The sequence below is a fragment of the Salvelinus alpinus genome, chromosome 36 (genome assembly GCF_045679555.1).
Source record: "Salvelinus alpinus chromosome 36, SLU_Salpinus.1, whole genome shotgun sequence".
Lineage (NCBI taxonomy): Eukaryota > Metazoa > Chordata > Actinopteri > Salmoniformes > Salmonidae > Salvelinus > Salvelinus alpinus.
Genome location: NC_092121.1, coordinates 5,929,126 through 5,952,686, shown reverse-complemented (window position 1 = coordinate 5,952,686; position 23,561 = coordinate 5,929,126). Strand labels below are relative to the sequence as shown.

Sequence of the window (23,561 nt, the reverse complement as noted above, 5' to 3'; positions counted from 1 at the left end):
TACGGTGGGATTCGAGATGGTCAGTAATCTGTTTGTTGACTTGGCTTTCGAAGACCTTAGATAGGCAGGGCAGGATGGATATAGGTCTGTAACAGTCTTTAGGCATTGTTTCAGGCTTTTACTCTGAAAAATGAGGGAGATACAGCACTTTCAATGAGTGGACAGTGGAAATTTCCAGTTATGAGTCCAGCGCGTGATCGGGAACGCGCCTTTTTTGTTTCTCCTTTTCTATTGACGAAGCTTTTGTCCGGTTGAAATATTATTGATTATTTATGACATAAACAACCTGAGGATTGATTTTAAACATCATTTGACATATTTCTACAAACTTTTATTGTACTTTTTTGACTTTTCGTCTGGATGTTGGGAGCGCGCTTTGTGCCTTTGGATTACTGAACTAAACGCACCAACAAAACTGAGGTTTTTGGACATAAAGAGGGACATTATCGAACAAAACGAACATGTATTGTGTAACATGGAGTCCTGGGAGTGCCACCAGATGAAGATCACCAAAGGTAAGTGATTAATTGAATCGCTATTTCTGACTTTTGTGAGTCCTCTCCTTGGCTGGAAAATGTCTGTATGGTTTCTTGTGGCTAGGCGCTGTCCTAATATAATCGCATGGTGTGCTTTCGACGTAAAGCCTTTTTGAAATTGGACACTGTGGTTGGATTAACAAGAAGTTTATCTTTAAAATGGTGTATAATAGTTGTATGTTTGAGGAATTTTAATTATGGGATTTCTGTTGTTTGAATTTGGCGCCCTGCAATTTCACTGGCTGTTGTCGAGGTGGGACGCTAGCGTCCCAATGATACCAGAGAGGTTAAGTAAGATGAATATTTGGGTCAAATTAAAGAGATGACAAATGGCTCAAGCAGGGAGGAGAGTGAGATGACGGGGGATGTTTGAGGAGGACAGATTTATTGAGCGTCAGGAACAGAGTGGTGGTGAGAGTGAGAAGAGTGCTGTTATCAGCACCATGGCCTGCTGGCTGGTGTTTGTTATCCCATCCTCTCATAAAGCCTTGATATGCTGATTGATACAGGTTTATCTCTGTGTTACCAGGAGGGCTAAACAGAGAGACTTATGTAGGGCTAACAGACATGATGCTACTGTAACTGGGTGTGGTTGGTGTCAGTGGCAATCAGTGCCGTGAGGGAGGACGATTATTATTTCTCATGAGCATGGCCTTATTTCAATTACAGGATATTGGATGACTGTTATTCATATTCCATTCACCCAGTTCAATGTAACAGTGATAGGTTTAGGCTACTACATGATACTAAAATGTTCCCTATACCCATCATGAGGTTACTACAACCTAGCCAATGATTGAAAGTTTACAATGTAGGTGCACACAGGTCGAGAGACAAATTTGAGGTGACAGACAGTGACACATAGACAGACAGTGACACATTCAATACCGCCTTGCACTCTCTTGCCTGCATCTAGCTGAAAAAAGGGTGTAATCATTAGTCCAACAGTTGCAAACGAGAGTTTCTATTGGACAAATGCAGGTATGTCTATCCCTGTTTTGTTCCGCTTGCTTTCGTTTAAGAAACGTTTTTCAACAGAATCGACAGAATGAATACACCCCCGATCAAGCATAAACACAGTTCACTTTCAGCTAGCTAACATTGCATCCTTCTGTTTGAGCAGGGGTTTTAAGTAGGCTAAACTAGCTAGCTGCATTTGATAGCTAAGTAAGTGAAACTCTCTCTCTTGCTTCTCCTTCATTTTGGAAGAAAGGAATTTGTTCAAAACTGTTCAACTACTGTTTTTCCCACTCTTTGTGTCAACTACTCACCACATTTTATGCACTGCAGTGCTAGTTAGCTGTAGTTTATGCATTCTCTGATCCTTTGATTGGGTGGACAACATGTCAGTTCATGCTGCAAGAGCTCTGATAGGTTGGAGGACGTCCTCCGGAAGTTGTCATAATTACTGTGTAAGTCTATGGAAAAGGGTGAGAACAATGAGCCTCCTAGGTTTTGTATTGAAGTCAATGTACCCAGAGAAGTATAGAAACTAGCTGTCCTCCGGCTACACCATGGTGCTACCCCACAGAGTGCTGTTGAGGGTACTGTAGACCTTCATTGCAAAACAGTGTGTTTTAATCAATTATTTGGTGACGTGCCTATATTTAGAATAGTTTTTTCTAAAAATGTATTTTTATTCAATTCACTGAGGAGGATCGTCCTCCCCTTCCTCCTCTGAGGAGCCTCCACTGGTTGGTGTGGATTGGGCTGCATCTTGATGACTTTGTTATCCCACTCTTAAGATATTACAAAATGAAGAAGGGAGAGCATGTCACCTCAATGGTGTCCATACCTACTGTATGTGATGTAAAGTTACATATCCCCTTATACACATTCTGTTTGGAGCACTGTGTGGTCTGAGGGGAAGAAGAGTAACAGACTTTGATTGTCAAAAACAATACAATAATACTCTTCCCCTCTGAGTAGTATATTTAATTTATTTAACCTTTATTTAACTAGGCAAGTCAGTTAAGAACAAATTCGTATTTACAATGATGGCCTACCCCTGCCAAACCCTAACCCGGACGATGCTGGACCAATTGTGCGCCGCCCTATGGGACTCCCAATCACGGCCGGTTGTGATACAGCCTGGAATTGAACCAGGGTATATGGTGATGCCTCTAGCACTGAGATGCAGTGACTTAGACCTCTGCGTCACTCAGGAGCCCCATATCCTCTAGGAGAGAATACGATCCTGTTAATTGACCACACGTGAAATGAGCTCTCACCACAGCACACGACATCACATAAGCAAGTGGTAGAATAATACAGTACATACAGTAACTGAGCTGGCATGGCTATTAGTGTGTGACGTGAATAGTGATTCATTCCCATGATGCCCTTCATGTTAAACAGAGGAACCTGATTGGGCATTTGGATGGGCATAGCAGGGCAGTGAAGGGGAGAAATGGATGTAATTTACAGGTTCCCCTGGAAACCCAATTAAGCTTTTGAAGAGAAGACAGGATGATAAAAGGTCATTTTGTTCTGTTTGACCTATGGCACTCTGCAATGAAGAGGCCCCTCCCTCCTTTTCCCTGTCTTTATCTCCTGAACCCCCCCATCCTTTGTTCTCCCTTTCTCTCAATGTATCGCCCTCTTTCTTTCTCTACAAATACGCATCAGCTCTCCCCTACAGACTAATAAATACATTTGAGATAAAGCTTCAAAAGGTTTGCTGCTGAAGGCCAGTTGTGATGTGAAAGAGCGATGGTAATCCATACATTCTCACTCTTAGATGTGTGTGTGCGTGTATTTGTGTGTGTGTGTGTGTGTGTGTGTGTGTGTGTGTGTGTGTGTGTGTGTGTGTGTGTGTGTGTGTGTGTGTGTGTGTGTGTGTGTGTGTGTGTGTGTCTTGTTTTCCTTGCAACGTGTGTATGTTTGTGTCACGGCTGTTGAAAGGAGAGGACCAAGGTGCAGCGTGGTGAGCGTACATTTTCTTTTGTTAATCAAAATGACGCCGAACAAAACAATAAACACTACAAAAACAAACCGTGAAGCTCAAAGGCTATGTGCCCTAAACAAAGTCAACTTCCCACAAACACAGGTGGGAAAAAGAGCTACTTAAGTATGGTTCTCAATCAGAGACAACGATAGACAGCTGCCTCTGATTGAGAACCGCACCCGGCCAAACACAAAGAAAAAGAAAACATAGAAATAAAGAAACTAGAATGCCCACCCTAGTCACACCCTGGCTTAACCAAAATAGAGAATAAAAACCTCTCTATGGCCAGGGCGTGACAGTACCCCCCCCCCCCCCCCCCCCCAAAGGTGCGGACTCTGGCCGCAAAACCGGACTCTAAAGGGGAGGGTCCGGGTGGGCCTCCTTTACGGCTCTGGTGCGGGACGTAGACCCCCCTCCGCCTCTGGCTCCCCCCACTTTGGTGGCGCTTCTGGTGCGGGGAATAGAACCCTGGTGCCGACCCCGGACTGGGAAACCTTGTAGCGGGCCCCGGACTGGGCGCCCTCGCTGCGGGGCCCGGACTGGGCGCCCTCGTTGCAGGCCCCGGACTCGTTGCGGGCCCCGGACTGCATGGCCTGCAGGGCGTGACAGTTTGGGTGTGTGAAAAGTATAATTTCAACGAAAGAGGTACTGTCAGACAAACGATGTGGCCGGGGAGAAAAGCGCTTATCAGGCACAATATAGCACTGGAGCAGGAGGCCATGAAGCAAGGGCTATGAAACAGAAATAAATAAGGGGGGAAGGAAGAGAGCAGGAGTAAATAGATACATGGACCATGGAGAGCAGCCATTACTCATGTTTACAGGTTGGTGGCACCAGGGTTTTATTTATCTCTTACCACAGGGAAGGGTTCAATGGTAATGGTGTGTTAGTGAATCGAATTAGACTTGGCTGGCACTGTGAGGCCTTTTAACACACACTTATACACAAATACACATACACATGTACAGTGTGCACACACACCTACACATCATACAAATGTAACATTTCAGACACACAAACACACACAGGCTTTGTATATTCACACACGTATGCACACACACACACACAAACACAAACAACACATACACACACAGGATTTGTATACTCACACACCTGTGCACGCACACTAACATGAATCATTGTCTCACTCAGTCTAGTGGGGCAGGGTTAAACAAGATCAACGTTAAATTGTGTGTGTTTGCGTGCGCTTGCATGCGTGTACTGAAAACGAATGTGCTTGCACCTGCGTGTGTTAATGTGTGTAAATAAATGGGGAGTTCATAATTGCTCTGTTTTTGTTTTCATTGTGTTTAGCCTAATTGTGTTTCATGGCAGACTTATGAAGCTAGCGCTCGCAGCTTAATTTATTAGCATGGTTTCTCTAATCCTCTGGATATTCAAATTTGACACCCATAAATATAGACCTATAAATACAGATGTATCCCTCTTAGTGGCTCCAAAGTCCGTGACGAGGACTTTCTTAGCCTGCACAGTATGTCTCACAGTGTCTTAACCACAATCCACTTGTAGTAGCCTGAGCAAATATATATATATATGCAGATTGTTATCATTGGTTGATCAGAAGTAGGTTGTGCTGTCAAACAGTATCTGCTAGTATCTGCTCAATTACTGTAACAGTATGGCCCTGACTTAACTCGATCTTCTCCAGTGGTGGAAAAAGTACCCAATTGTCATACTTGAGTAAAAGTAAAGATGCCTTAATAGAAAATGACTTAAGTAAAAGTGAAAGTGATCAGGTAAAATGCTACTTGAGTAAAAGTATTTAGTTTCAAATATATTTAAGTATCATAAGTATAAATCATTTAGAATTCCTTATATATAGCAAATCATTTTCTTGTTTGTTTTATATTTACAGATAGCCAGAGGTATGCTCCAACACTCAAACATCATTTACAAACAAGCATGTGTTTAGTGAGTCCACCAGATCAGAGGCAGTATGGATGACCAGGGAGGTTATCTTGATAAGTGTATGAATTAGGCAATTTTCCTGTCCTGCTAAGCAGTCAACATGTGAAGAGTACTTTTGGGTGTCGGGGAAAATGTATGGAGTAAAAAATACATAGTTCTCTTTAGGAATTTAGTGAAGTAAAAGTAAAAGTTGTCAAAAATAGTAAAGTAAAGTGCAGATACCCCCAAAAACTACTTTAAAGTATTTTTACTGAAGTACTTTACACCACTGATCTTCTCTCAAAAACATGGTTTCTGCGTTATTATATTACCCTTATGGAGATGCTCCCACTCAAATCCTCTACCTTTCTCTACCCTTCCCTAGCTGTACTCCTTTCTCCTGATCCAGAGACCGAATAGCAAAGCTCACATCAAATCAATGCAGTTGTCTCACTGTGCCTAATTACTGGGGCCTGGATAAGCCCATGTACGTACAGAGGGTGCTTGGTTGTCTGAAGGCGTTGCGTGGCTTATACCCAGGCAATATCCCAATGGCAGGAAGAGTTAGAGGATTTTAAAATGGTACTCCCTTACAAAAAAAACATGTAAGATTTGCAATTTCACATGTGAAAATGCTAATTTCACATGCAGAATTGCTTTTTTACATGTGAAATAGCTGTTTTCACATGTTAGGCTGAAATGTCACATTTGAAACCATATTTTCACATGTATTACATTTTGAGTTAACATCTTAACACCACCTTTTCACATGTGAAATTAAACGTTAATATGTGAGAATCGTATCGAGTTCACATGTTAAGGGCTCTATTCAATGAGACCCGCTTTAGCCGACATCTACATAGCAGCTGTTTTGACGGTGTCGGAGGTGGAACTGCGTTATAGCTGTCAAATCCACGAGTGGCTCCCGGCATTATACCTGAAGCGGACATTGTCATTAACAGAAATTCTATGCAGCATTGTTCACAAGTTCGACCACTGGAATGTGAGACCTCGATTAGGATTATTATTTTGTTGAATGATTATTTCAGTTTGAGCGTAAATATTTCTACATAGTAGTTCAGAACGAGAACGTGTGGGCTGACGCGAGTGGGGCGGGTGTGGCTTCGCGACAAAGATGGCAAGAGCAGCTGCTCACTGATGTGAAGGCTCCAACACAGTTCCAAGTCAGACAACTGCCAAAACAGCTTCCGTGCTGCTTGCTGCTCTCGCCAGTTAACGCTTGATCTGATTGAGTCTAGGCCTAAAACTTTCACGCGGGATTGTTTTTCATTCAAGTTGTCAAGGAAAATGTAACTGTTCCCACAAGGAAAAACACAATTTTAGGCTTAGGAATTAGGTTTAGGGTTAGGTTAAGGATTAGAGTTAGGCTTAGGGGTTACGGAAAATAAGAATTTGAACGGGAATCAATTGTTTGGTCCCAACAAGGATAGTAAAACAAGTGTGTGTGTGTAACCGATGTGAAATGGCTAGCTAGTTAGCGGTGGTGCGCGCTAATAGCTTTTCAATCGGTGACGTCACTCACTTTGAGACCTTGAAGTAGTGGTTCCCCTTGCTCTGCAAGAGCTGTGGCTTTTGTGGAGCGATGGGTAACGATACTTCGTGGGTGACTGTTGTTGATGTGTGCAGAGGGTCCCTGGTTCATGCCCGGGTCGGGGCAAGGGGACGGACGAAAGTTAAACTGTTACATGTGTGCGCTTGCATGTGTGCATGTGTGTGCGTGAGGCAGGAAGGGTTGTGAGTGTGTGTCAAGTCATCTCTGTTCTATCCCTGGCGTTGTTTTCCTTAACACATCCCCAGTAAGCCACGTGTCCTTGTGGAAATTTCAAGTGGTGCTACCTGCAGGCTTGTTCAATTTCCTGTCATTTCATTGGCCACAGAGTCCGTCCACTGCATTGGTCGAGGATGCTCTGCAGGATGTTATGTAACTCAGAAAAATACAAATAAATATGCCCAGAGATCTCTCCAATAGATAACAGGTATAAAGCTGCTGTGTTTTGAGATAGTCGTTTTACTGGTCTGTAGGATTTTGAGACTGATTTGTAGCGTATTGGGACTAGAGGTCAATTTGATGTAAAAAAGTATTTAGAAGCTGCCATATCTTTTTATGGCTACTGTTTGTCTCAAGTACCTTGAGGGCATTATTCAAATGTAACATTTATCTTGCTGGGAGTCTGTTGTGATGTGTTTATGTGTTGTGTTTATCTGTGTGTGTGCGTGTGCGTGTGCGTGTGCGTGTGTCTAAACAGAGACAGTGTGCCCTGCAATCGATGTGAGGTGATCTGAGGCCATGGTCAACTCTACCTGACTCACAGAAAAATTCTGCCAGAATCACATACACCCCTACCCTTCTCCGGTGGTGTTTCGTGCCGGTCAGGGTTTGAGGTGCGTCAGTAAGACAGGTACTGATTGGCCAGTTCGATCTGTGTTCTGGTTATGCTGAGTGGATCTGTACATCCCCAGAGACCTGTGTGATATACACAGGCTGCATCCCAAATGGCACCCTATTCCCTATATAGTGCATCTACTTTGACCAGGTATATCAGCCTGGACTCAGGAGTAGACGTAATATAATAAAAATCCGGGAGACTCACGTTAGTGGTATATGTCATGCTTGGTATGGTATGTATTGTATAATTTGTGGATGTCCATAATCCATTTCGTATGATATGTTACGAATTACAATTCACATGTTATTTTACGAATTGTAATAAGTACAATTTTGTTATGATTTTGCAATACGAATTACATGTTATGAACTACAATCTGTTGTGGCTAACGTTGGCTAGGTGGCAAACACTAACGTTAGCTAAGTGGCTAACATTAGCTAGGCTAGGGGTTAAGGTTAGGGTTAAGGTTAGGAGTTGGGTTAAAGTTAGGGGAAGGGTTAACTAACTTGCTAAGTAGTTGCAAAGTAGCTAAAAGTAATAAGTAGAGTAGTTGCTAATTAGCTAAAATGCTAAAGTTGTCCATGGTAAGACTCAAACACGCAACCTTTGGGTTTCTAGACCTTAGCGTTTCTAGACGTTAGCGTTATACAGCTACCCATTCACCTCAATCAACCACCCTCCTTTCATTTTTGCCTTAAGTAACCTTCTGATTTATGGCACCACACCAAACGTAACATATCATACTAATTAGAGTCTCCCAGATTTTCATTGACTATGTTATGTCTAATCAATGAGACCAGTAATGCAGTAACTACTTTCTCTGTAAGAGTAGATTTGCATTGATCTGCTTTATGTGGGGTTTTTTCGGATAATTTCTTGGCTGTTTCCATTGGGTTTGTTTTAGCTTTAGCTTCTTCATCTAGCCCTAATCAGAGATGTATGGGAGGTGCAGTCAAGTTCAAGCTCCAATTTAGAGGAGCAAGGGAAAGAAAGTGTATCTTTACAACCATTCAGTCAATATGTTTGACCATGACAGTTTGCAAGGTAATACCAAGTAATTTAGTCACCTCAACTTGTTCAACAGCCACACATTCATTACCAGATTCAGCTGAGGTCCAGAACTTAGGGAATGACTTGTACCAAATACGATGCTCTTAGTTTTAGAGATGTTCAGGACCAGTTTATTACTGGCCACTCATGCTAAAAACTGACTGCAAAATTAGGGATAAGCCTCCATCACTGCAGGGCAGACAGGCTCCCAGATTGCCGTGGCGACTGTCGTGTTGTTGGAGGGAAGCTGTCGTTTCGTTTGTGTCCGCTTGAGGAATGTTGCAGCTAGAAGTGTTGTGGTGAAGGTTGACACAATTGGCCCTATGTGTGCCTGCGTCCGTGTTTGTGTGTGTGAGAGAGCTAGAGAGAAAGAGACACTCAAAGAGAGAGCTCTTTTCCTTCCTCCCCCCATATGGTGTGTGTGAAGCAGTGGCGGATGGTGCCATTTATGAGGGAGGATGATACATCTTATTTCTATTACAGCACATCGGATGACTGCCATTCATATTCCATTGACCCAGCTCAATGTAACATCGATAGGTTTAGGCTACTACATGAAACTCAAATTTCCGTGTATCCATCATGAGGTTACTACAACCTAGCCTATGAATGAGAGTTTACAACGTATGCGAATGGGGTGAGAGAATTTTGAGCAATCAAGGTGACAGACTGTGACACATTCAATACCGCCTTGCACAGTCTTGCCTGCATCTAGCTGATCTAGCGTGTTATCGTTAGTCCAACAGTTGCAAATGTGAATTTCTCTTGGACAAATTCAGGTATCTTTATCCCTGTTTCTTTCCGTTTACTTCAGTTTAAGAAACGTTTTCAACAGAATCGGCCGAATTAATACATCCCTCATCAAACACAAACACGGTTCTCTTTCAAAGCAGCCACATAAAAACAGCAGGATAACTTTGCTCATTGTATATATAATTCCTTCTTGCAACTATCTACGCGCTCTCCACCCCTCACATTTTCTTCAGTGCACAACACATCAGCTGTCTGTGACCAAACCTTCATATCATGACCACTAACCGCTACACACAGCCTATATCGTTGTCATGTCAACATAGCTAGTAGAGCTAATGCGTTAGTAAACCCGCTACAATCATGCAGCACAGTGTACAGTCAGCAAGCAGTTTAGCAGTTGGCCCAGGTGGCAATAAATTAATAAAGCCTTGAAATGGGAGAGTTTCAGTGTTGGATAGCCATAGCCAGCTAGCTAACATTGCACCCCTCTCTGTTTGAGCCGGGTGTTTGAGTAGGCGAAACTAGCTAGCTGCATTCGCTAGCTAAGTGAAAATGAAAGTTTAAAAAAATACAACCAATTCTCCTTAATTTTGAATGAAATGAATTTGTTCAAAAAGTTAACTATTGTCTTTCTCTCTCTTTTAGTCAACCACTCACCACATGTTATGCACTGCAGTGGTTGCTAGCTGTAGCTTATGCTTTCAGTACTAGATTCATTCTCTGAACGGGTGAACTCTGATAATTTGGAGTATGTCCTCTGGAAGTCTATGGAAGGGGGAGAACCATGAGCCTCCTAGGTTTTGTATTGAAGTCAATGTACCCAGAGGAAGACAGAAGCTAGCTGTACTCCGGCTACACCATGCTGTTACCCTACAGAGTGCAAGCTGAGGCTACTGCAGACCTTCATAGCAAAACAGTGTGTTTTTAATCAATGATTTGGTGACATTAATATATTTAGTATTTCACTTTTTTTTACACTGAGGATGATGGTTCTCTCCCTTCCTCCTCTGAGGAGCCTCCACTAGTGTGAAGTGCATGTTTATGACTGACATCTCTCCCTTCCTCCCACCTCTTCACACTTGTGATTCATTCAGACTCACACTGACAGGCTGTACACTTCAGCAAGCAATTGTTTAAAAAGGAACTAAACCTTAAAACCAAAAACCTGGTTGAAAACGGCATATGTGGCAAGTCAATTCTATTCTAGTCTCAAAATGTACTGAAAAGTGTAAATAGGATAACTTTGGTCATAAAGTCAGTATTTTACAATATGAGAATGTCTGAGATTTAGGGGATCGATGATGTCTCTGCTTTCCTTGGCATATTTGAGGGTTGGGTTTGATTTCAAGTAATTCCCACTAACACGTGGGTGTTAGTTCGTAAATTCTCTCTCGGAACGCACACTGATCGTGGTAAAGGTAGTTCGATGTTGGATATCTCTATGTGGCTAGTTAGTGACAATCAATAAATTATACAATGTACATACAGTACCAGTCAAAAGTTTGGACACACCTACCCATTCAAGTTTTTTTTTAACTATTTGCTACGTAGAATAATAGTGAAGATATCAAAACTATGAAATAACACATATGGAATAATGCAGTAACCAAAAAAGTGTTGGACAAATCAAAATATTCTATATTTCAGATTCTTCAAAGTAACCACCCTTTGCCTTAATGACAGCTTTGCACACTCTTGGCATTACCTGGAATGCTTTTCCAACAGTCTTGAAGGAGTTCCCACATATGCTGAGCACTTGTTGGCTGCTTTTCCTTCACTCTGTGGCCCAACTCATCACAAACCATCTCAATGGGGTTAAGGTCGGTTGATTGTGGAGGCCAGGTCATCTGATGCAGCACTCCATCCCTCTCCTTCTTGGTCAAATAGCCCTTACACAGCCTGGAGATGTATTGGGTCATTGTCCTGTTGAAAAACAAATGATAGTCCCACTAAGCACAAACCAGATGAGATGGCGTATTGCTGCAGAATGCTTTGGTAGCCATGCTGGTTAAGCGTGCCTTGAATTCTAAATAAATCACTGGCAGTGTCACCAGCAAAGCACCCCCACACCATCACACCTCCTCCTCCATGCTTCAGGGTGGGAACCACACATGCGGAGATCATCCGTTCACCTACTCTGCACCTCACAAATACACACCAAAAATCTAAAATATGGACTCGTCAGACCAAAGGACAGATTTCCACCAGTCTAATGTGCATTGCTCGTGTTTCTTGGCCCAAGCAAGTCTCCTCTTCTTCTTAGTGTCCTTTAGTAGTGGTTTCTTTGCAGCAATTCAACCATGAAGGCCTGATTCAAGCAGTCTCCTCTGAACAGTTGATGTTGAAATGTGTCTGTTACTTGAACTCTGTGAAAAACATTTGGGGGCTGCAATCTGAGGTGCAGTTAACTCTAATGAACTTATCCTCTGCAGCAGAAGTAACTCTGGATCTTCCTTTCCTGTGGCGGTCTTCATGAAAGCCAGTTTCATCATAGCGCTTGATGGTTTTTGCGACTGCTCTTGAAGAAACATTCAAAGTTCTTGAAATTTTCCGGATTGACTGACCTTCATGTCTTAAAGTAATGATGGACTGTCATTTCTATTTGCTTATTTGAGTTGTTCTTGCCATAATATGGACTTGGTCCTTTACCAAATAGGGCAATCTTCTGTATACCACCCCTATCTTGTCACAACACAACTGATTGACTCAAACACATTAAGAAGGAAAGAAATTACACAAATGAACTTTTAACTTTGAATTCAAATGCATTCCAGGTGACTACCTCATGAAGCTGTTTGAGAGAATGCCAAGAGTCAGCAAAGCTGTCATCAAGGCACAGGGTGGCCCATTTGAAGAATCTCAAATATAAAATGTTTTTTTTGGTTTGTTTAGCACTTTTATGGTTACTACATGATTCCATATGTGTTATTTCATAGTTTTGATGTCTTCACTATTATTCTACAATGTAGAAGATAGCAAAAATAAAGAAAAACCCTTGAATGATTTGGTGTGTCTGAACTTTTGACTGGCACTGTACATGGGACAATATTTTGACATTTCAATAGCTCCAAATTTCCATGGCTTAAAAACCTGAAACCAATTGTAAAAATCTAAAAAATAATAATAAATACTGAAAGCATTTAATGAGAAAACTAATAGGTTGTTAACATGAAAATATTGTCCCCTGTACATTGTTTAATTTATTGACGGTGCCTAAATCCCCATAGAGATATCCAACATCGAACTAACTTTACCACGGTGGTACACTGGCTTAAACTTATTTCCAACCACAAAGTTATCTCAACCTGGTCTCAGAGAATTTGTAATTATTCTGTACGTCAATCCCGGACACTCCATTTAGTATGATATGTTACGTTTAGTATGGTATGTATTCATTTGTGGATGTCCATCACCCATTTGATATGTTACGAATTAAAATTCGTATTATATGTTACAAGTTAAAAAACATAGAGGTCTTGTGGTTGTGGTTGCTCGGCCAGGCACATATCCTTTTGTAGAAACACTAATGTGATGGCCGGTCATTCTTCCTCTCTGTGTGACAGCAACACATCAATCTACAGGAGAAATGGAATAACTCATCTCCCTCCCACCTCCACCAAAGTTGGTGACATTACACAAAGATATGTAAGTGTGTGTGTCTGTATGTGTGTGTGTGTGTTTCTGTCTGTCTGTGTTTAGTGTATGGATGTGTTCAGAAGATGTTTAATTAACTATAATTCCAATGCAGCTACGTCTTTTTATAATAATTATTGTGATTAAAGTACATACAGTGCCTAGTGAAAGTCTACACATCCCTTTGACATTCTTCCCATTTTGCTGCCTTAAAATGTTGTGTAAGGTTGGTAGAATCTTATTCAAAATTATTCACAGCTGTAATGGCTGCCAAAGGTGCTTCCACCAAGTCTTAACTCTGGGGTGTGAGGATATTCGCATCCAATACATCATCATTTTATATTTCTTTGTAAATTGGAACATTTTCTAGAATTTTTTCTTTCACTGAAAATGTAGAGTAGGTTGTGTAAATCAGTAGGAAATAAATAAAATGTCATCTCTTTTTTTTAGATTACATTTTAAGGCAGCAATATGTGAAGACTGTTCAAGGGGTGTGTAGACTTTCACTAACAACTGTATTCTCTCCATTATCAAAGCCAAGGACTGAAGCTGTGGGAGGAAGACAGGGATATTGACAGTGAGCCAGACAAACAGACTCGGGGGCAGAACAGAACAGACAATCTAAAGGGAGACTGTTCTTTAATCTCACTGTGCTGTACTTCACCATGCCAAAAACGAGCGTCCCAAATGGCACCCTATTCCCTATGGGCCCTGGTCAAAGGTAGTGTACTAAATAGGGAATACGGTGCCATTTGGTACGCAAACCAATTATTCATGCTCCTGGTATTTTTCCCCAGTGGAGATGTTATCTCTGAGACAGATCTTTACCTAAATAACCTCTGACACTCCTGAATAAGACATTAAAATATGGAGCAGGAAATGATTGGGCACAGGAAAGGTCTTCAATATCCTTATTTTTAGCATGTAGCGAGTTCCCGACAGACCTTTAAATCGGTCTTTTGAGAACTGATAAGAATGAGTGATGTCCATAGGTCCAGAGTATCTTCTAGCCTGATTTCCAGTCTGCTCACGCTGTCACTGCCAACTCCATGTCACTCATTGTCATGCCAACCATGTATCTTCAGTCAGAGCGTTTACATCAGTCTCTAATAGTGACATTGACGAAGTGATGTACGTATGAAGGATCTTAATTTGAGCCAGTTTGCTTCAGCAGGATAATAATCCTGCATCAACAGGAAATGTGAATCACAGTATTTTGTGGATTATAATTCATCAACATTTTTGTAGGGGTTGATAATTTTTTCATAATGGAAAATTAAGTCCGAAACTTCAAAGTGAGAATTATTTCAGAAACCTTTTTAAATCTCAAATACACTACAAGTTAAATGTTTTCTTCATTGCAGGAAAGTTCTCCTGCAACAAATGAAGAGACTACATCTGTATATGAGAGTAATACGCTCTTGTGTGGTGCATCTATTCGTTCACACAGTATGACATCTTTGTTTAAGAGCATACGGTCTGTGACCATGATATTAGAGTGTATTGTAATCATCTTCTGAAGAGGTGTAGATTGAGCTCAGTCCCGGTCACTCGTCCCTTTCCTCTTACTGTAATGAGGCTATTTATATTCATTGTTGTAGTGTGATTGGGTGACTTATCCTCTGCTTAGCCAGTGGACGGAGTGTAGTGTTTAATACACACACACACACACGCACACTTACGGACTCTTTATGCTGCTAAATGAAAAGGTTGTAGCGTTTGGATCAGGTTAGGCTCTATCCTAAACTCTGAGTGGGCGAACGCAGTGAGGAATTCATTACCAGAGGCTAGAGATCGCTCCACGCAGGTCGGTTCAGGCGTGCACCTTAAGTAGGGAAAATCCAATTCCCCAGATCGATTCTCCTCCCTTTGTGGCATTGGTGGAGAAATTAGAGCTTGGTGGGTGGGTCTAACTATCATACATCCGTTGGTCTGAGCCCTCTACTCATAGGAGTACTAAATCCCACTGAGACCTGTATTGGCTGCGTGCCAAATAGCACCCCATTCCACTTTATAGTGCAATATTTTTAAACAGAGCCCTATGGGCCATTTGGGATGAAGCCATGGACTAATCATCCCAAAGCCTACTCTGCTCTCTGTCCCTGAGCTCAGGTGACCCTCTCCACTCTTTCTTTTCTCTCAGTCCTCCATTTTGTTTTTATTTAACCTTTATTTAACCAGGTAGGCAAGTTGAGAACAAGTTCTCATTTACAATTGTGACCTGGCCAAGATAAATTGCTCTCTCATTGCTCTCTCCCTCTCCACGTTTTCCTCTCCATTTGTTCGGATGAGTAAAAGGTTGTGTCCATTTCAAAGCTTCTGTCCTTAAAAAGTCTGCCGTTGGACTTTATCATGGAGACGTCATTGTGAGAGAAAAGTCTTGTGACTAATGTGTGTCCTATTCTATATAATAATCATAATTCACTTCAGCTACAATAGGCTTCAAGTAAATTGAAAGAGTGTGTGTGTTTGTGTGTGTCTGTATGTCTGTTTAGCCATGCTGCTTGTCTCTGCCCGTCTGAAGGGGGTGGACACTTCCTCCACTGTTTCCCTCCCCATCCTCCCCATCCTCCACTCCCAAACACCAGCCAATCACCACCAAGGACAAGCCTCTGTCGGCGTCTCAAATGAGACCCTATTCCTTATGGGCCCTGGTAAGAAAGTAGTGCACTCCACTATCTAGGAAATAGGGTGCCATTTGGGACGAAGACTCTGTTTTCTCTCTGGTATCAGCAAAGTCCATTATCCACTCACTGTTCAAAGGAGTAATGGAACTGTTATGGAAGGTGTTTCTCGCCAGCAGCTAAGATTAGGCCGTCAACAGCCTGTTGAATGTAAAAACAAAGGTATTATGTAAACGAATGAGTAACAGATCACTATAACATACTGCCCCAATTATGAATAATAACAAAATAGTGTGATTGCATTTTAACTGTATTCATAGCTGAGTAGATGTTCCCTTTGATGGAAACTAGAATATAGACAAAGGAAGTTGCAGGTACACCACATATTATCGTCTTAAATATATTTTATTTGTTTAAAACTAAGAGAGGGGGGTATGTAATGCATTCAGATGGATTGATTGTATACATGCACAATTCTTTAGTGTGTGTGTGTGTGTGTGTGTGTGTGTGTGTGTGTGTGTGTGTGTGTGTGTGTGTGTGTGTGTGTGTGTGTGTGTGTGTGTGTGTGTGTGTGTGTGTGTGTGTGTGTGTGTGTGTGTGTGTGACCAGTACGAACACTGTTGCTATAAAACACCCAAAAATCACAGTAATTCCAGTAAAGATTGTGTTTGAAAAAACAGAAATAGTGACACACCGTCCATCATAGTTTTTTTCCCTTCCATATCATTGTCTTTTTGTATATTCAGTCACATTTCATTTTCTGTCTCCATAGTTTGATGTGTGGTCATAGAGAAGGTAGACTCTGGGGATGCGTCACAAATGACACCCTATTCCCTACATAGTGCATTACTTTTGACCAGAGCCCCCTATGGGCCCTGTTCTATTGTAGTGCACTATATAGGGAATAGGGTTCCATTGGGATGCATGCAAAGTCTGGTCACGATGACCTCAGCGGTCAGCATTCATCCTGCGTAATTTGGCCGGCAGGTTGTCCTCTGGTCGGCCCCCTCCTGAGGGCAGAGGGGTGTGGATGCGTGCGGGGACGGGGACTGGAGTGGGGGGCAGCTGCAGGTCTCCAGTGGACTGGGTCATGGGTTCAAAGCCCACCTTCAAGGCCTTGAGCTGCAGCCGATCTGCAGCCTCTGGGCCGGGGGAGGAGCTGAGACGCTGCAACTTGAGAGGCAGGTCTCCAGTACTGCAGGCCTTCTCAGAGTGCTGGGAGCTCAGCATCAGGACCTTCCTCTGTAGGTCCTCCTTCCCAGACGAGCTCATCCTCTGAAGCTTACTGGGCAGTCTGGACTGCCCCGCCCGCTCCTCCCGGTCCGTAGTGTTGATGCAGTCTACAGAGAAGACCCGGGCACGTCGGGCGGCACCGTGGCTCTCGCCCAGCGTGGGGGTGGAGAGGGGCGAAGGCAGGGAGGACTTCTCATCGTGCTCCTTGACACTGTACGGTGGGGTGTTGACCTCGAAAGTGCTGTGGAACTGGGAGTAGTCCACCCTGAAGAATCCCTCCTCCAGAGACATGACGGGCAGGAAGCGGTGGCCCCACAACACCTCGTCCTCCGTGTACGACGTCCGCGCCTGACACGTCATACCTAAGAGAGAGAGAGAATTTTTTTAAGTAAAACTCAGCCTCTAAGCATTGACTAGGCAGCACAAACACGTGTTAAATTGACCTGTAATAACTGTCATTTTTTTAAATACTGTGGAGTTCAGTTACCATCAAACAATAAGACGTCAAAGAAAGGAGAAAATTAAACAGCAAACAACCCCCCTGCTTATCTAATCCTCTGCTTCCATCCCCCTTGTTCTTTCTCTTCCACTCTCATCATGTGTTTAAACAATTCAGTCTTTGAATTGTTGTCTGACAGCATGAGAAAAGAGCAATTTTCCTGACACAGACCTGCTTTGGCACAGACCTCCCTCACTCGAGCCATAAAGGGGAGATTTAAATACTGATGCGTCCGTAAATCTAGCCGGAAGACGTTTGCCGTTCCTCTGACGGCGTGTAGAAATGGCCACGGCACTGTTACTCATCGAACCATTTCCACTAATAGGTTTGGCTGAGGCTGTCCCTGAGACAAAACGGCAGAGATATTTCACTCACTGTTTACCTCCCTCTGCCTCTGCAGAGTGTGGGGCCATTGGCTCAAATAAGCTTGATGGAAACAGCTGACTAAAGGACATATTGGCTGCAAGTCTTTCTAGGCTGAGAGTCATAGCTAGATACCTTTCTTTTCTATTTCTATATCTAGCTCTGTCTCAATGAAACCTCATCCTACCAGATTTTACAGCTGTTCTTTTGTATCCATGGCAATCACTAGGTGACTCATCCCTTTGATCAGTGTTGTAATGCATTTAATGATAATTACCTGTTGTTTATTTCTTCTCAGGCTAATAAGGAATCTCCTAACATCACCTTTACCAGATCCGTACCTTGATGCTGCAGGAGCCTTGGGTCCTCGCCTAACATCACTCCTATCAATGGTACGAATAGCCTTATTCAAATAAATTAGTTGAATCTAGTCTACCATAAACAAAACATGATAATCCTAAGTAAAGAGCAGTAACATTGGAGCAGAAATTGCAGCATCCATGCAGCAATAAAAAGAAAACATGTAGCACCTGTAGCCGAGGAAAGGTTAGTCTGGTATTTCTGTTTGCATGTCCTATATGCATGTCCTATAGTCCTATATGAAAAGGTCCCTATACCAGTGGTTGGTTACATTACATCCTGGCCCAGCCACGAGCTGCCCAGTGACACGAGCCTACCAGACGAGCTAAATGTCTTCTATGCTCGCTTCGAGGCAAGCAACACTGAACCATGCGTGAGAGAACCAGCTGTTCTGGAGGACTGTGTGATCAAATTCTCCAAGCCGATGTGAGAAAGACCTTAAAAGAGGGTAACATTCACAGGGCCAGATGGATTATCAGGAGGCATACTCTGAGCATGCACTGACCAGCTGGCAAGTGTCTTCACTGACATTTTCAACCTCTCCCTGACTCAGTCTGGAATACCAACATGTTTCAAGTAGATAACCATAGTCCCTGTGCCCAAGAACACCCAGGTAAACTTTAGAAATGACTATCGCCCAGTAGCACTCACATCTGTAGCCATGAAATGCTTTGAAAGGCTGGTCAGGGCTCACGTCAAAATCATCATCCCAGACACCCTGAACCCACTCCAATTCACATACTGTCCCAACAGATCCACAGATGACGCAATCTCTATTAAACTCCACACTGCCCTTTCCCACTTGGACAAAAGGAACACCTACAGTTGAAGTCGAAAGTTTACATACATTAAGGTTGGAGTCATTAAAACTCATTTTTCAACCACTCCACAAATTTCTTGTAAACAAACTATAGTTGTGGCAAGTCGGTTAGGACATCTACTGTGTGCATGACACAAGTAATTTTCCAACAATTGTATACAGACAGATTATTTCACTGTATCGCAATTCCAGTCGGTCAGAAGTTTATATACACTAAGTTGACTGTGCCTTTAGACAGCTTGGAAAATTCCAGAAAATGATAGCATGCCTTTAGAAGTTTCTGATAGACTAATTGACATCATTTGAGTCAATTGGAGGTGTACCTGTGGATGTATTTCAAGGCCTACCTTCAAACTCAGTGCCTTTTTGCTTGACATCATGGGAAAATCAAAATAAATCAGCCAGGACCTCAGCAAAAAAATTGTAGACCTCCACAAGTCTGGTTCATTCTTGGGAGCAATTTCCAAACACCTGAAGGTACCACGTTCATCTGTACAAACAATAGTACGCAAGTATAAACACCATGGGACCACGCAGCCGTCATACCGCTCAGGAATGAGACGCGTTCTGTCTCCTAGAGATGAACGTACTTTGGTGCGAAAAGTGCAAATCAATCCCAGAACAACAGCAAAGGACCTTGTGAAGATGCTGGAGGAAACATGTACAAAAGTATCTATATCCACAGTAAAACGAGTCCTATATCAACATAACCTGAAAGGCCACTCGGCAAGCAATATGCCACTGCTGCAAAGCCTCCATAAAAAAGCCAGACTACGATTTGCAACTGCACATGGGGACAAAGATCGTACTTTTTGGAGAAATGTCCTCTGGTCTGATGAAACAAAAATAGAACTGTTTGGCCATAATGACAATCGTTATGTTTGGAGGAAAAAGGGGGACACCTGCAAGCCAAAGAACACCATCCCAACTGAAGCATGGGGGTGGCAGCATCATGTTGTGGGGGTGCTTTGCTGCAGGAGGAACTGGTGCACTTCACAAAATAGATGGCATCATGAAGGAGGAAAATTATGTGGATATATTGAAGTAACATCTCAAGACATCAGAAAGGAAGTTAAAGCTTGGTCGCAAATGGGTCTTCCAAATGGACAATGACCCCAAGCATACTTCTAAAGTCGTGGTATTGGAGTGGCCATCACAAAGCCCTGACCTCAATCCTATAGAAAATGTGTGGGCAGAACTGAAAAAGCGTGTGCGAGCAAGGAGGCCTACAAACCTGACTCAGTTACACCAGCTCTGTCAGGAGGAATGGGCCAACTTTTCGGCTACCCGAAAAGTTTGACCCAAGTTAAACAATTTAAAGGCAATGCTACCAAATACTAATTGAGTGTATGTAAACTTCTGACCCACTGGGAATGTGATGAAAGAAATAAATGGGAGAAACTCCACAAATTCAGGTGTGCCAAGCTTGCTTCAACAAAGTGCTGAGTAAAGTGTCTGAATGTAAATGTGATATTAATACATTCGAAAACATTTCTAAAAACGTGTTTTTTGTTTTGTCATTTAGAATAAGGCTGTAACCGAGCAAAATTTGGAAAAAGTCAAGTGGTCTGAATACTTTCCCAAGGCACTGTATGTGTACAGGACATAGCTACCGCAATTACCTTGTACCCTTGCACATCGACTCGGTACTGGTACTCCCTGTATATAGCCATGTTATTTCTACTCTTTTTTTCCCGTTATGCACTGTGTATTATTTTGATCTTATCATTAACTCTGCATTGTTGGGAAGGGCCCGTAAGTAAGCATTTCACTGTTAGTCTACACCTGTTATCTACGAACCAAGTGACAAATACAATTGTATTCAATTTTTTTATTTGATTTGACAGGCCAGGTTGTTATTTGACCTCAGCTCTTGTAAAATTATGTCCTTGACAATTATATCTGTATCGAGTGCCCTCACTTATCAATAAGCACTTATTAGCCCTGTATTACACTATTAAACAGAGCTGGCTGACTGCAGAAAGAGAAACTGATCCTTTCCCTGACATTTGACTGACACAGTAATATCACTACCAAGGGGTTATCACAACCTAAGCCGAAGGTTATACCCAAACCCTTGACTATCCTCAACCCAAAGCTGAAATTAATGAAAGTTATTTTATATTCCTGTATATAGAATTTGGTGATAATTAGCTCTAATTTGCCCATTGATGGCGGTGCAACAGGAAATTATGTGCCTTCAGGGCACAGCGTTCCTGCCAGTTCGCCCCATCATCATCCCAGTGTCCTGAGTTACACTGACTGTTCTGTGGGTCTTGAATGAAAATCAAAGCGGCTGAGCAAGTGAGCAAACAGCTGGTGGTAGAATAACCGGACCAAGGTGCAGCGTGGTAGGCGTACAGATCCCACAACCTAAGTGTGGGAAAAAGGGCTGCCTAAGTATGATCCCCAATCAGAGACAACGATAGACAGCTGCCTCTGATTGGGAACCACACTCGGCCAAAAACAAAGAAACAGAAAACATAGAATGCCCACCCAAATCACACCCTGACCTCACCAAATAGAGAAATAAAAAGGCTCTCTAAGGTCAGGGCGTGACAAGACGTGTCCCCGGAGAGAGCTTTATGTAAAGCCTCCACTGGCACTACTCAAGTGGTGCATTTCCATAATACAATACCTCTTCTTCTCCTAGCCTCTTTGTAATCCTACTACTGGCTCTCTTCATCTAACACACACACAAACCTGTCAGAAAGCTGTGACAACTAGGCCTACATAACATACATCTCTATTGGAACAGGAGCTGATGCACAATCATAGTGGTAGTAGAGGGACCTCACAACCATCCAATCAAACACCAGAAAGATGCAAAGGCTGTCAGTTGTTGACAGAAGGTTTCTCAAATGGCAGGACAATGCTCTGTCTGTCTCTCAGTGGATGATATGGATTTATTTCTCTGGGGAGTAAGGGATGTATACCGTGCACGGAACCACACGGGTGACTCCAAGGCCAACTCATTCATTCAGAGCAGACCCCCACTCATCTGCCCCCTGCTTTGCTCCTCAGCTCAGAGAACCACAGTCCTGCAGACAGACAGACAGACAGACAGACAGACAGACAGACAGACAGACAGACAGACAGACAGACAGACAGACAGACAGACAGACAGACAGACAGACAGACAGACAGACAGACAGACAGACAGACAGACAGACAGACAGACACAGACAGACAGACAGACAGACAGACAGACAGACAGACAGACAGACAGACAGACAGACAGACAGACAGACAGACAGACAGACAGACAGACAGAGGGCTAAACGGTTGGCTGCAGCCTGCCTTAATGACATTATCAACAGAGCACAGGCAGGCTCCCTGCCTGCCTGCTCATCCCTCCCTCCTCCTCTAAGCCTATTCAGCTTCATGCTTCTGCCCAGGACAATGAGGAGGGAGGAGGGGAGAAGAACAGAGGAGAGATGAAAGGAAAAAGAAAAGGGAGCAGAGAAATAAATAAATGATGCCAGAGAAGACAAAGACTTTGTTATATATGTACAGTATGAGTATTAGGATGAGGAATCGTATTGTTCGATGTAGAAGGCAGAAAAACACTTTTGTTGCCGTAGGCGACCCAGCACACCTGCAGCCTGCCAGTAGTTCAGTACAGCTGTTGTGTTCAACGTATCTTACTGCTTCAGAATTAACCCTGCATTCTGCCCAGTGAGAAATATTGTAAAACTTCAGCTGAACCCCCATCTTATTTATCTAAGTGACATTCGCATCTATGACCCTATCTATTATACATGGGGTAGGGATAAAAACCATCCCATAAAATGTCCTTCATAATTCAATCAGGAAGCCATTCCCTGGTGCTGTCCTCAATACCCAACGTCCACCTCTCCCCTGCTCGCTCTGTTTACCACTGAACGCTTACTAAGATCTGTTACATTCTTACAGGGCTTTGGAGATTCAGAGAGATGTGTTAGTCTGACTCTATCTCCACAATCTGGATGGAAATATTGCATGGGGATATGTGACAGGTTGAAATTAAGAAGTAAGACTGATAAGCATATAAGAATACAATTGAATTCGAGTTCAGATAATGGAGGAGAGAGAGAGAGGAATAACAGAATTGCAAGCTAAAGGGTGGAGATAAGAGCAACCCACCGAATGGAAGGAGATAAGTTGGAGTGGAGAAGAAAAGGACTAATTAAAGGCCTGGTGTAGTCAAAATTCTGTTTTATTCCTGTGTTTTATATCATATTGTACAACAGCTGATGAAACTACCACTGTAAATACGTGACATTTTTTTAATCAGTGTTATTTCCTGATAGTTGCTGGTTAACCCTCCTGTTGTGTTCGTTTCATGTTAATTCATCCTGTGTTCCCGGTCCAAAATGACCACCCCATTATAGCTGATTATAAATCCATAATAATACATATATTATCACCTAATGTTGTGTTAGATC

The 23,561-nt window shown here is 42.7% G+C and overlaps 1 protein-coding gene across 2 annotated transcripts in view; it reads right to left on the bottom strand.

The window, feature by feature from the left end:
* Positions 1-16,245: 16,245 nt before the first annotated feature.
* The window catches only part of LOC139565477 (G protein-activated inward rectifier potassium channel 1-like), a 35,239-nt gene continuing 27,923 nt past the window's right edge, over positions 16,246-23,561 (bottom strand). The window contains exon 3 of one of the 2 annotated variants that reach the window (XM_071385852.1): positions 16,246-17,454. In XM_071385852.1, the coding sequence (XP_071241953.1) occupies positions 16,808-17,454 (647 nt within the window). In that variant the 3' untranslated portion in view covers positions 16,246-16,807. The remainder of the gene's footprint in view (positions 17,455-23,561) is intronic. The other variant, XM_071385853.1, reaches the window with a different exon arrangement.